The sequence below is a fragment of the Leucoraja erinacea genome, chromosome 31 (genome assembly GCF_028641065.1).
Source record: "Leucoraja erinacea ecotype New England chromosome 31, Leri_hhj_1, whole genome shotgun sequence".
Classification (NCBI taxonomy): domain Eukaryota; kingdom Metazoa; phylum Chordata; class Chondrichthyes; order Rajiformes; family Rajidae; genus Leucoraja; species Leucoraja erinaceus.
This window is the reverse complement of record NC_073407.1, coordinates 7,979,151-7,994,033: the sequence shown is the minus strand read 5'-3', so window position 1 is coordinate 7,994,033 and position 14,883 is coordinate 7,979,151. Positions and strand designations below refer to the sequence as shown.

Here is a 14,883-nt window from a genome sequence, read left to right as displayed (position 1 = left end):
TCGCCTTGCCTTTGGTTTGAAAATACTAAAGTCGCCTTGCCTTTAGTTTGAAAATGCTAGTCGCCTTGACAGTGGTTTGAAAATGCAAAAGTCGCCTTGCCTGTGGTTTGGAAATGCAAAAGTCTGTGGTTTGGAAAAGTTGCCTCGCCTGTGGTTTGGAAAGGTTGCCTTTCCTTATGGAAAAGTTGCCTTGCCTTATGGAAAAGTTGCCTTGCCTAATGGAAAAGTTGCCTTGCCTAAGGGAAAAGTTGCCTTGCCTAAGGGAAAAGTTGCCTTGCCTAATCGAAAAGTTGCCTTGCCTTCTATATAATTAAAAGTCTAATGTTGACCACTTCCTGTTTGCACTGTACATTGATTTTAGAAAAAACTCTACCACGTACGGCTGTGATTTTTGGCCATCTTACTCAGAGTCCCCATCCGCTCATCAGGTGCCGAGGAATTTTCCCATCGATGAAAAATAAGAGGTATTAGTGTTTAAAAAAGTTGAGATACTCTCTCCTGTCAATCATGCCATGAAGGCCACACCCCTTCTGGTGGGAGGGGGAAGGACTATAAAACCCAGAAGTGTGGGCGTGGCTCAGTCTCTGCAAGATGGGGGAGGGAGAGGTCACGACTGTCTTTAATGGCCTTGCACCCTGCTTGAAATGGTAGGAAATTGCACTTGAATTTGGTGGCCTTGCACCCTGCTTGAAGTGGCATGAAACTGCATTTGAATTTGGTGGCCTTGCACCCTGCTTGAAGTGGTAGGAAACTGCACTTGAATTTGGTGGCCTTGCAACCTGCTTGAAGTGGCATGAAACTGCACTTGTATTTGGTGGTCTTGCACCCGGCTTGAAGTGGTATGAAACTGCACTTGAATTTGGTGGCTTTGCACCCTGCTTGAAATGCGAGTCAACTGCCAGCCCACCAACCGTGAGTGACCTGCCAGCACAACTGGCTTGAGTGACTGAGCCGCAGCCCAATAATCCATTCAGCCCACAATGTCCATACTAGCCCTCTGGAAACCAGTCCCTTCAGCCCACAACACCCACTAGCGCTCCAGAAAGCACTCCCACTGGCCACCAATATTGGAATTGGGGGAGAGGTGGAATATTGCGTTGGGGGACCAGCCCTCCCGTGTGAACATGGGACCCAATCACTTAGTCTAGTAGAAACATAAAATTCTTAAAGAATTGGACAGGCTAGATGCAGGAAAAATTTTCCCGATGTTGGGGGAGTCCAGAACCAGGGGTCACAGTTTAAGAATAAGGGGAAGGCCATTTAAAACGGAGATGAGGAGAAACATTTTTACCCAGAGAATTGTGAATCTGTGGAATTCTCTGCCACAGAATGCAGTGACCAATTCACTGGATGTTTTCAAGAGAGAGTTACATTCAGCTCTTATGGCTCAAGGAATCAAGGGTTATGGGGAAAAGCAGGAACGGGGTACTGATTTTAGATGATTAGCCATGATCTCTGGCTCGAAGGGCCGAATGGCCCACTCCTGCACCTATTTTTCTAACTAGGGTGATTGACAGCGAGCTAAAGGGTCTATTTCCATGCTACATCTCTAACCTATAAAGAAAAGTTACTCTAAATTGTTAGAAATAGGAAATTGCAAACATTATTGACCAACGTGACATTGCCATAAATTTTATATAAGCCACCTGGTTTGAAGATTAGAATGCTTTAGCCATGACCTTACTCAGATCATAATGTGTATGGTCTGAGATTTGGGTTATGATTGGTGATTATCCCAAGAATTTCAGGACACCAAGGGTCATGATCATCAGCAGCAACCTAAAAACATTTTATTTCTAACTGACTTTCAGACAGAAAGAGCTGATTACCACACCAGGCAACAAATAATCATATACAATAATGGTTTGGGCAATTTTCCCACTCTTCACCTTCACCTTCAGCTGTGTTATTGGTAAAGATATATTGTGCACATTTTATTGGCAAGGGGTGATCTCCAATTCAATTAATACGTTTGGATGAACAAATATTAATGTGTTTCAACAAAGTAATACAGTATCATCCATGACAACTAGTTTCAACGATTATATTATCTCTGGAATAATTAATTAGTTTTGCATACAACAGAATCAGTATGAAATAAACCAACTCCTTTTCACTCACAAAAAGTTAACAGATCTTGTCAGAAATGTCAGTAGACATGTGCATAAATTTGAGTTTAGGAGGGAAAACATAAATAGTTCTGTATCAGAACGTTTGCCAATTTTGGATTCACAGAACAATTCGTAATTGACAGAAATAGCAGATAAATGTTTTGGAAATTTAAATGCCATAAATGCCCAAAAAAATGCACGTTAGTAATCTGTAATGATAATGCTAAAAATCCTCAGCAGATCTGTTTTAATGAAAGCAGGAGCAACTCTCCCTCCTGGATCTTCAAAGATTTTAACGCTCAACATGCCCAGTCCTACCTTTCCCCTTCATTCAACTACTGACACTATTTTCACTCTGAAGATGCTGCATGATTTGCATACTGTTTCTGATATTTTCTGTTTTTATACCAAAATAACTGAAGGATAAAAAACATGTTGATTGTCTGAAGGAAAAATAGTATTTATTCAAAGTTTTAATCATGATGGAACATTCATAGCCTTTTCTTATTAATGATCTGGATGAGGGAATTGAAGGCAATATCGCCAAGTTTGCGGATGACACTAAGCTGGGGGGCAGTGTTAGCTGTGAGGAGGATGCTAGGAGACTGCAGGGTGACTTGGATAGGCTGGGTGAGTGGGCAAATGTTTGGCAGATGCAGTATAATGTGGATAAATGTGAGGTTATCCATTTTGGTGGCAAAAATAGGAAAGCAGACTATTATCTAAATGGTGGCCGATTGGGAAAGGGGGAGATGCAGCGAGACCTGGGTGTCATGGTACACCAGTCATTGAAGGTAGGCATGCAGGTGCAGCAGGCAGTAAAGAAAGCGAATGGTATGTTAGCTTTCATTGCAAAAGGATTTGAGTATAGGAGCAGAGAGGTTCTACTGCAGTTGTACAGGGTCTTGGTGAGACCACACCTGGAGTATTGCGTACAGTTTTGGTCTCCAAATCTGAGGAAGGACATTATTGCCATAGAGGGAGTGCAGAGATGATTCACCAGACTGATTCCTGGGATGTCAGGACTGTCTTATGAAGAAAGGACTGGATAGACTTGGTTTATACTCTCTAGAATTTAGGAGATTGAGAGGGGATCTTATAGAAACTTACAAAATTCTTAAGGGGTTGGACAGGCTAGATGCAGGAAGATTGTTCCCGATGTTAGGGAAGTCCAGGATAAGGGGTCACAGCTTAAGGATAAAGGGGAAATCCTTTAAAACCGAGATGAGAAGAACTTTTTCACGCAGAGAGTGGTGAATCTCTGGAACTCTCTGCCACAGAGGGTAGTTGAGGCCAGTTCATTGGCTATATTTAAGAGGGAGTTAGATGTGGCCCTTGTGGCTAAGGGGATCAGGGGGTATGGAGAGAAGGTAGGTACGGGATACTGAGTTGGATGATCAGCCATGATCATATTGAATGGCGGTGCAGGCTCGAAGGGCCGAATGGCCTACTCCTGCACCTAATTTCTATGTTTCTATGTTTCTTTAAACCTTTTCTTCCATAAAATCTTCGACATATGTAGCATTGTGGAAATGTTTTCACAAATTTTTATATTTTTCATCATGTTTACCTTTAAGGATGTAAAAGGTTCCAAGTTAACACTACCTTAAGCACATTAATTACTTAAGATAAACCAAAAATGCCATCAACTCCAATATAAAAATCTAGTGCACTGCTGCAATTGTATCTTTATCACACATTCCGATTAAAACTCCTGTATCTGAAGACCCTTCAGGCACATATAATTTTGCCCTGTGTCACAGAAAGGAGAATTAGATGGGCACTTTAGAACCTAAGAATAACATGAGATCCTGAAAAATAATCTAGACCCAGATATTAATGATTCTGTTTAAAATGGGAAACTAAACGCATCAGGCACTATATTAGAGTTGTATACAACCATGAGGGAAATAGACAGTGCAAATACACAGAGTCTTTAACCTAAATAAGGGAATCAAGAACCCGAGGACATATATTTACGATGAGAGGGGGCAGATTTAATATGAGCAACCTTTTCACACAGAGTGATGGGTATACGGAACAAGCTGTTGGAGGTAGTAGTTGAGGAAGGTGCAATAGCAACAATTAAAAGACATTTGGACATGTATGTTGATTTTAGTTTAGAGGGATACAGCCCAAACACAGGCAGGTGGGACGTAAGGACCTACTTCTGCGCTGTATGACTATGACACTAAGCAACCATTTGTACAAGTCCAATGTTAAAGGACTGAAGATAACCAAATTGCTTTTTTGCTGATGAGCTATGGACCCAAAGACTGGTAGTATTTTCAAATCTTAATGTTTGATTAAAGATTAATGAATTAATAAGAAACTTAGATCTGTGAAACAATCGAAGAGTGTTGAAATATTTGACACACGCACCTTGTGGTCTGGATGACCTTGTGTGAAGGAAGTGCAACTTGGTTGAGCGTCAGGTTTCAGAGCTTAAGCACCAGCTGCAGGCACTACAGTGCTTTGGCAATGTTGGATGCTATATAGTTAGTTGATCTTTTGCAGGTAGTTGTCCCACAGCTTAAGGAATTGCAGTCAGTGGGGGTGTTAGTGACCACCAGGTAGAGGAAGGGAGACAGGAAAGTAGTCAGGAAATCTCAGAGTGCATCTCACTCATAACCATTTTTCACATATTGGGAATCAATGGGGTTATTGTTCCCTGGGGAATTTGGGTTTGTTTTTATTAGGAATGGTGAAGACTGAGGGGGAATGTAACAGGGTACAGAAAATTATGAAGGCACTGACTGGATAAACAGTGTGGAAACTTTCCCCTTAGCACATATCTATAAGCAAAGGGCACAGGTGTAAGTTAAGGGCCAAGAGATTCACAAAGGATTTGGGGAAGATGTTTCTCACTTTCAGGACGATTGAAAAATTATGCCTACTGCCGAAGGGAATGGCAGAGGCACCTATTCTCACATTTTGATAGTATTTAGGTGAGCACTTGAAACAGAAAGGCATAGAAAGCTATGAGCTAAGGGCTGGTAAATGTGACGGGTATAGAGAGGTACCTCTTGGCTTGCATGGACACAATGGGCCAAATAGCTGTTTCTGTGCTGTCTGGCCATGATTGTGATAAATTCTTACCCCCCAACGCGACCCCACCATTTCCCGCCACACTATGGATAACGTCCACATCAATAGCAGAGGTTTAAAAAAATCTTCAGGTAACATCAATGAAAAGGCATCTTATTTTATATTTAATGCATTTTGCAGGCATGCCTATGGAAAAATTAGACAATTATAGGCATGTTTTAGGAATCGTATGCAAAGGAAAGTACTTGAGAGAATATTAAACCGTTTTGAATTGATTGCGAATGGCTAAGAAACTGCACTTTGAGTCACTGATTTTCTGCCAGGAATACTTAATCATGCCAGCAATCCTAGTATCGTAAGGCTGAACGACTGTAGTTAACCAAACAGTTTCCATTGGGTACAACAAGGATAGTGTGTCAGCTCCCCATGTCACACCTTGCCTGAATTTTGTTGCCATGGAAGTGTGGCAGGAATGATTAAAATTGACTCCATTGGGTTTCTGCGTAAGATTGAGCAAAGAGGAAATTAGCTAAAATTATTCACAGTATCGCAGAACATCTTACCTTGATTGAGAAAGTTGATGGCTTTCATGCAAACATATTCCTCATTGCTAACCTTCAGCTGTTGAAATTTTCTAAAGAGGTAGATTAGTCGTTCCATAACTTCCATTCCCTCCTCACTGAATCTAAGGGAGCAAAATTAGATGCCTGATAACACAACATATTGATTTTACCACAAGCATTACAATAAGCTACACATCTGAAATAGAAATTCAATTCATTTTAGTGATTTGTTTTTGATTGTGAACAAGTTACTTATTGCGTGCAACATTATATATTTTTTCAAAAATCCCCCAAACGTACATCCAGTTCTCATTGAGCCTTCAATTGAGGTACAGAGACAGTAGACAATCGGAGCCTTTTTTCCCCAGGATTGAAAAAAATCAAATGCTAGAGGGCATAGCATTCAATGATGGAGGCCAAGTGTAAAGGAAATGTGCAGGAAAAGTTTTATTTTACACAGAGGGTGGCGAGTGCCTGGAACAGCATGGATATGCAGGGAAAAGGCATATGGATTATGTGCCGGCAGACAAGAGTTGGTCTTGGCATCATGTTCAGTACAGACACTGTGGGCCAAAGGGCCTGTTCTTGTGCTATACTGCCCGATGTTCTACTTGACGGGAAACTCAGACATTTAGTGAACAGTGAATTTTGTAGTATGTATACATTGCTGTGTGTTAAATATTTCCAGGTCATTCTTCTCTCAAAAGATTGTTTAAAACTGCATTTTAAGAGAAATTACATTTAGAATTTTCTCAAGGATTAGACACAATCATAATATTCATCCTGTCATCGTAAAATGGTAATAGATTTGTACACAGTGGTTGGGTGGATTTGTGGATGTTATTTTTTAAATCCAGCCCACCGTAGATACTGTGATTCTGTTCTGTGGAAGAATTGGCTGAATCAGAACTAGGTTATGTATTGTGTCTGTTTTTACAAGGAAGTAATAATAGAAGTGATTTAAAATTTGCTCAAGCACTAAAATTAATCATCAATATGAACTTTTCAGCTGATTCTAAACCAGAGACTGCAGGTGCACATCTGCACTTTTAAAAAAAATTAATGCACTGGAATTCCTCCCATTTTATAAAATGAAACCGGAACATTTGTTAGTTTTCACTGAACACTTGTCAATTTTATAAATTCCTAAGATTGATAATCATCCCTTCTATCTCTAAAGTTATTACTGCTTTGCCTTCTGCCCATATTCCTCCCTTATATGGCATAAAGCATACATCACTAGCCAAGGCAGAGCTGTCATTGATGTACAAAACTCCTCCACAGCTCCTGACTTTCCCTCTTTCAAACAATTTAGAATTTATGATAATATGTCACTAACAGAATATATTGAAGCACTTAAGTCGTGTTTCCTAGCAAAAAAAGATTTTTGTATTTTATTTCAAAGCCAACATTTTAATGACATAATTCAGTAAGATAGACTTAAGGTGGATTTTTAAAGGCAACCAAACGAATATAAATCATACAGAAAGCCATGCCTACCTGCAATAAATAATCATTCTTCAACGTAGGAGGAAAGTAGGGGGGAAATGAATACACATTAAAGATGCCATGCAGTTGTTCATGTATAAAATTATTTGCTATAAAAACTCATTAGTGCCAAGTTTGAGATTGTCACTGGATGGTGCAACTGAGCAACTCCTGCAGCAATTCACATTCTATGTATCAGAATAATGTGGCTAATCTCAAGTCAAATGATAAATCTTCAAAACCTTGATAAAGGAATGGCTGAGAAAACACATTACATAAATCTGGTTCAAATTAGTGATGGAAGGCAGCATTTAAGATGGCAAAATTTACCAATGAATTCATGTAACTATGAATAAAACCAAAAGATAAATCATGTTGCTTGATAAGAATCCTTAAGAAAATTTAACATACCAAAATAAATTTAAAAATGCTTCATACTTGTGAGACAAGCCATTGGATTTAGTTTCCTTTATTGCAATCTTGAATTTGACAGCTTTTTAAAAAAAAGTTTCTGTTTGAAAAGTAAGAGTTTGAAATCTTCCAGTTTAAAAAATGTATTCTCATTTTACTCTGCCTCATTAAATGGATTCGTACTTATTTGCACCTAATTCAGGCTGGCAGTCATTCATATCTCAGTGTTCCAAATTAGACGTGACAATAAACAGACCTTTGAAACCCTTGAATTTATTCATCAAAACACCAATAATGTTAAAGCATTATTTCCGAAGCTCAAAGCCTTCAAATTTCATATAGGCCGATCAAAAACCAAATGTAAGCAATATGACTTGTCAACTCAAAATAGGACTGAGAGTCAGTGTTAAACAGAGCATTACTTCAACTCCAGAGATGCTGGAGTCAATTGATTCACTTCTGTAGTACCTTTACTGCTCAGAGACAGTTATACAGCAAGGAGAAAGGCCATTTAGCCAAACTTGTCCATTTTGGCATTCTGGGCCAATACCATTTGTCTCTTGCCCCTCTCAACTATTCCTTTTGATATATCTGTCCAAATGTCTTTTGAAAGTTGTAATTGGATCTGCTTTTAGAGCTTCCTCTGGCAGTTTATTCCAGATACAGACTACCCTCTTAGTACAAATGTTGTCCCTGAGATTCCTTTTAAATTCCTTTATTCCTTTGTACAAGGCGTTGGTGAGGCTGCATTTGGAGTATTATGTTCAGTTTTGGTCACCCTGCTTGCTGTAGGAAGACTTATCTGGAAAAAGTAGAGAAGAACTACGAGGATATTGTCAGGACTTGAGGGCCTTAGTTTCAGGGAAAGGTTGGGCAGCTTAGGACTTTATTTCTTGGAATGCTGGAGGATGAGGGATGATCTTATCGAAGTGTATAAAATCATGAGGAAAATAGATGGGCGAACGCACAAGGTCCATTACCCAGAGTAGGGGAATCAAGAAAGCAGAGGTAATAGGTTGAAGGGGAGAAGCGGAAAGATTCAATAGGAACCCAAAGAACAACTTTTTCACGCAGAGGGTGGTGGGTATATGATATGAGCTGCCAGAGGAGGTAGTTGAGGCAGGTTGAATTTAACATTTAAAATACAATTGAACAGGAACATGAATAGGACAGATTCAGAGGGATATGGGCCAAACGCAGACAGGTGGAATGTGTAGATGGGGCATCTTGGTCGGCATGGGTTAATTGGGCCTAAGGACCTATTTCCATGCCTTATCCCCCATCTTAGGCCTGTGTCCTCTTGTTTGTAAATCCTTTTCCCTGGAAAAAGGACTGATTGTTCACTCTATCCGTGCCCCTCTTGATGTAATGTAGCTCTTTGAGATCATCCCTCAGACTCCTACAAGAAAAAATGTTCCAGCCGATCTAACCTCTCTCTGTAACTCAAACCTGCAAGTTCCAGTGAATTTCTTCTGCACCTTTTCTAAAGTTACGTATCCCTCCTATAGCTGAGCAACCACAAAAGGGGAACAGAACTCCAAGTGTGATCTCACCAACTGCTTGTACAGCTATATCAAGATATCCAACTTTTGTACTCAATCCTCTTCCCATGGAAGGAAAGAGTGCCAGACACTTTTTTCTGCCCATTTGACTCATCACTTTCATGGAACCATGCACCTGTACTCCCAGATCACTCTATCTACAACACTGTAGGACTCCACCATTTACAATGCGAGTCCTGCCCTTGTGTGACATAGCAAAGTGTAACGCCTCATGCTTGGCATAGTTAAATTCCTTTTGCTATTTCGTGGCCAATCTTCACATCCAATCTAGATCCTGTTGTAAACTTAGATATCCTTCCTTGCTGTCTGTGAGACTACCAATTTTGCTGTCCTATGCAAATCTACTAACAATGTAAACTTAGTTACCATCTAGATTATTAATTTAGATTAAAAAAAAAAAAAATAATAATCTTATTTATATAGCACATTTTCAGTCAACTTGCATTGACCCCAAAGTGCTTCACATAATTACATTACATTACACACAGGCCAAGGACACAACGACAGTATGCACTCCAAGCGGGATTCGAACCGGCTACCTTCCGGTCGCCAGCCGAACACTTAGCCCATTGTGCCATCTGTCACCCCACCTGTGAAACAGTGAATAACAGTGAATTCAGCACATGCCTCCAATCAGAAAAACAAGCCTCCACAACTACCCTCTGACTCTTTCCTCAAGGCCAATTTGAATCCAATCGTCTAGCTCACCTTTAATTTCATGTGATCCTTCCAGACTTGTCTACCATGTAGGACCTTGTCAAAGGCCTTGTTAATTATTTGTTTTTTAACCAAACTACACCAATGAGAGTAGTGATGACCTTGGGCCAAACACACGCAAATGGGCCTCGCTCAAATAGCTATCTTCGTCGCCAAGAATGAGTTGGCCTGAAGGACATTTCCATGCACCATAACTCTATGTAACATGGAATTTACATTCCAATGGCAACAAAATTGAGAACTTTCAAGTAAAATGCATCTGCAAGAACCCAACTGCAAACACTCTAAAATGATTGCCTTATTGAATGACGTGTAATTGAACTTTTAAATTATATACTATGTATAATTGCCAATAAATTAATTGACAATGGACACCTGGTTTCAATTCCCTCTGCTCAAAATATAATTTTTTTTAAATCTTTGGAGAGGACAACGTTTTATAAAAATAAGCCCCTTTACTTCTTAATTTGCTCTATGTTAATTCATCATTTTGTTTAGCCTTTCATCCTGCTTGATGCCTTCCATGATGCCATAGAACCTCGAGAAGTACTAGGCCTAGCAGAAATCCTTTTTATAAGTTAGACTATATCTAGCATCATAAAAAACAGGAACTACAGTACACTCCATAATGTTTGGGACAAAGACCATCATTTATTTATTTGCCTCTGTACTCCACAATTTGAGATTTGTAATAGAGAAAAAATGTGGTTAAAGTGCACATTGTCAAATTTTATTAAAGGGTATATTTATACATTTTGGTTTCACCATGTAGAAATTACAGCTGTGTTTATACATAGTCCCCCCATTTCAGGGCACCATAATGTTTGGGACACATGGTTTCACAGGCGTTTGTAATTGCTCAGGTGTGTTTAAATGCCTCCTTAATGCAGATATAAAAGAGCTCTCAGCACTTAGTCTTTCCTCCAGTCTTTCCATCACGTTTGGAAACTTTTATTGTTGTTTATCACCATGAGGACCAAAGTTGTGCTAATGAAAGTCAAGTAAGCCATTATGAAACTGAGAAACAAGAATACAGGTGCACAACCTTTTATCCGAAAGCCTTGGGACCAGACACTTGTCGGATTTCGGACATTTTCGGATTTCAGAATGGAAGATTTTTAGCGTAGATTAGGTAGGTAGCGTGGGCGGCTTGAAAAGTCTGGAGCAGCTGCCTCCTCCCCGGAGACCGGGAGAATCATTGCATAAATGTTAGTCAGTTAGTTTGGAGGGATTTTATGTGGTGGTGGTGGTGTAGGGGTGAAGGGGGAAACTTTAATTCTTAGTCCCCTACCTACCTGGTCGGCGACTCCCAACCTCGCGGAGCTGGGGGCTCCGTCCGGCCGCGGGCGGCGCCGGTTGTAGCTCCGACCCCGGCAACTCTACCCCTGGCTGCGAGGCGCTCCAAATCCAGCGCGGCCCGCAGCCGGACGTCCCAGCTCCGAGAATGTCGGGAGTCGGCGGCGTCGCAGCGCTGGGATACCAGCGGGGAGCGAGCAATGCCTTACCGGGTCGCCGTGCGGCAAGCTCCGGAGCGCTGTGGCCGCCTTCTTCCAACATTCGCGGAGCGTCGCTGGATTTGGAGCTGCGGAGCTGGGGGCTCCGTCCGGCCGCGGGCGGCGCCGGTTGGAGCTCCGACCCCGGCAACTCTACCCCTGGCTGCGCGGCTCCAAATCCAGCGACGCTCCGCGATGTTGTGTGTCGGCGGCCACAGCGCTCCGGAGCTTGCCGCACGGCGACCCGGTAAGGCATTGCCCGCACCCTGCTGGTATCCCAGCGCTGCGACGCCGCCGACTCCCGACATTCGCGGAGCTGGGGCGTCCGGCCGCGGGCCGCGCTGGATTTGGAGCGCCTCGCAGCCAGGGGTAGAGTTGCCGGGGTCGGAGCTACAACCGGCGCCACCCGCTGCCCCACCGGCCACAGCGCTGCGGAGCTTACTGCACAGCGACCCGGTAAGGCATTGACCGCTCCCCGCCTCTCCGACCAGGTAGGGGACTAAGAATTAAAGATTACCCCTTCACCCCCCTTCACATAAAAGCCCTCCAAACTAACTGACTAACATTTAAGCAATGATTTACAGATGTTTAAGCGTCTCCCGGTCTCCAGGGAGGAGGCAGCCGCTACAGTAGTACAGACCTGGGTTGACCGTGGGTCGTTTTGGGTCAGGTTTGGCGCCAAACGCGAGCTTTGGTGCGCAGACGACATCTGGAAAAAATGGCCGGTTTTCGGAGCTTTTCGGTTTCTGGAACACCGGATAAAAGGTTGTGCACCTGTACAACTGTTAGAGACATTAGCCAAACCTTAGGCTTACCAAACTCAACTGTTTGAAACATCATTAAGAAGAAAGAGCACTGGTGAGCTTATTAATCGCGAAGGGATTGGCAAGCCAAGAAAGACCTCCGCAGCTAATGACAGAAGAATTCTCTCAATAATAAAGAAAAATCCCCAAACACCTCTCCGACAGATCAGAAACACTCTTCAGGAGTCAGGTGTGGATTTGTCAATGACCACTGTCCGAAGAAGACTTCATGAACAGAAGTACAGAAGCAACACAGCAAGATACAAACCACTGGTTAGCTGCAAAAATAGGATGGCCAGGTTACAGTTTGCCAAGAAGTACTTAAAAGAGCGACCAGTCTGGAAAAAAGGTTTTGAGGAACTGCCCAAGATCCAAAGTATACCACCTCATCTGTGAAACATGGTAGTGGGGGTGGTATGGCCTAAGCATGTATGGCTGCTGAAGGTACTGGCTCACTTATATCAATTGATGATACAACAGCTGATAGTAGTAGCATAATGAATTCTGAAGTGTATAGACACATCCTCTCTGCTCGTTCAAATAAATGCCTCAAAATTAATTTGCCGGCGGTTCATTCTACAGCAAGACAATGATCCCAAACATACTGTTAAAGCAACAAAGGAGTTTATCAAAGCTAAAAAATGGTCAATTCTTGAGTGACCAAGTCAATCACCCGATCTTAACCCAAGTGAGCATGCCTTTTCTATGCTGAAGATAAAACTGAAGGGGATTATCCGCAAAAACAAGCCTAAGCTAAAGATGGATGCAATACAGGCCTGGTAGATCATCACCAGAGAAGACACCCAGCAACTGGTGATGTCCAAGAATCGCAGACTTCAGGCAGTCATTGCATGCAAAGGATGTTCCTCAAAATACTCAACATAACTACTTTAATTTACATGTCATTGTTGTGTCCCAAACATTATGGTGCCCTGAAATGAGGGGACGATGTATCAACGCTACGTGGTGAAACCAAAATGTATAAAAATGGCCTTTATTAAAATCTGACAATGTGCACTTTAACCACATGTGATATTTTCTATTACAAATCTTAAATTGTGGAGTAGAGGCAAATAAATAAATGACAGGTCTTTGTCCCAAACATTATGGAAGATACTGTATGTGAGATATCCAGCAAGACATGCAACATTTGTGGAGAGGGAAACAGATATTTCAGTTCCAAGACCTTTCATTAGAACTGCACATTCTTCCAGTTCTGATGGACCATTGACCTAGACTGTTAACTGTTTGCTTCCCTACAGATGGCATTTCAGAATTGTTCACATCTAATGGCTTGATTTAATTTTAAGTGTTAGAGATATTTTCAAATGTTTCTGAAAATGTCTAAACATTTTAACAGCCAGCTATTCCAGGGAATGTCTTTAGTCAGTTGCCAGTGGTTTTGCTTTGTGAACTGGGATTATTTTGTGTGTACCCCCCCCCCCCCCCCCCCCCAATAATGATAGTTATGCAGCCAAACTTGGTGAAGACCTGTTCAGCAATTTAACTCAAGTTTACTATGGGTGAGCTGTGGATTAGTGGCCTATTTGGATGGGTTGCCACTGTCCAGAAATTCTGGGCCATTAGTAGATGAAAACGAAGTAGAGAACCATCAATAGGCAAGACCAGTTGCTTGTGTTTACAAGTCTGTGGTGGCCACAGATATTAATACATTGTCAGGTCTAACTGAATGTTCATTATGAAATGAAAGTGTATAAACTAAATGTTGGTTGCAAATTATGTAAGGTAATTATATTCCACTATGACATTGTGACGATAGCCATAGAGTTTCAAACCACAGCTAGAACAACTGAAGATGTATTGCTACAAGTCAGTATGTAAAAGTGTGTCAATTTTTGAAATATTGGAATGATCAGGTGGGTGTTCTGCTCTCACTTAACATATTAAGAATCCAGGGCACCCAATAATTATTGGGGTCTTTTACTTCATGATTTTGCTATTGTGAATTATTCAATGTTTAACAATTTTCACACCGTAATATACTGAAAGCTGAAGTAATTACATACTTAAACAAGGGAGCTAAAAATTACTGCATCTGGACTAGAATGCAAAGTTTAGGTTACAGTCAGATCAGGTGTGATTGAATTAAATGACACAGCAGAATTGGGAGGCCAAGCATTTACTGCTCTTCCTGATTTATAGATAACCTCACACCACACTGGATTATGCCAAACCAGTTGACTGCTTGTATGGTCTTTCGCTACAGGTCCTGCCAGGTTATGAATTAATGTACAGCCCTCACTTGAAAATGGGCTTCCACCATGTAACAAAATGCTGCAGTGCAAACATTCTTCGTCATCCATCTCACCTTTGGAGTTCTTCATCAGATGGCGCATACTTTGAAGTGACATCAGCAAGATCTCCAAAAATTTGTCGGTCATAGACAGTGAGGGAAGAAAGGAGGATGAGCTCCTGCCAGGTGGAACTTAGCAAGCAGGTGTAATCTTTGATTGATAATTCACAGAAAAATGGCAACTTTTTGATCCAGCCAATTTGCCTGAAAAGCAACTCATCGGCCAAGCGGCAAAGCAGAGCAAATAGCTCTGCCTGAGTTACTTTATACCTGTTAAAACACATAGAAACATATTTAGACCCTGGGTTACAACAATCAATCTTGGAAAACCACAAAACTTCAATGTATTTTGATTAATATTGGTTGTGGTAAA

General features: G+C 41.4%; 1 protein-coding gene across 5 annotated transcripts in view; it reads right to left on the bottom strand.

Annotated features, from left to right (window-relative positions):
* Positions 1–14,883, bottom strand: part of LOC129711868 (nuclear receptor subfamily 6 group A member 1) — a 244,501-nt gene that overhangs the window by 15,976 nt on the left and 213,642 nt on the right. For all 5 annotated transcript variants that reach the window (XM_055659849.1, XM_055659848.1, XM_055659850.1 and 2 more), the window contains 2 exons: positions 14,526–14,780; positions 5,723–5,844 (listed from right to left, as the gene is read on the bottom strand). In XM_055659849.1, the coding sequence (XP_055515824.1) occupies positions 5,723–5,844; positions 14,526–14,780 (377 nt within the window). The remainder of the gene's footprint in view (positions 1–5,722; positions 5,845–14,525; positions 14,781–14,883) is intronic.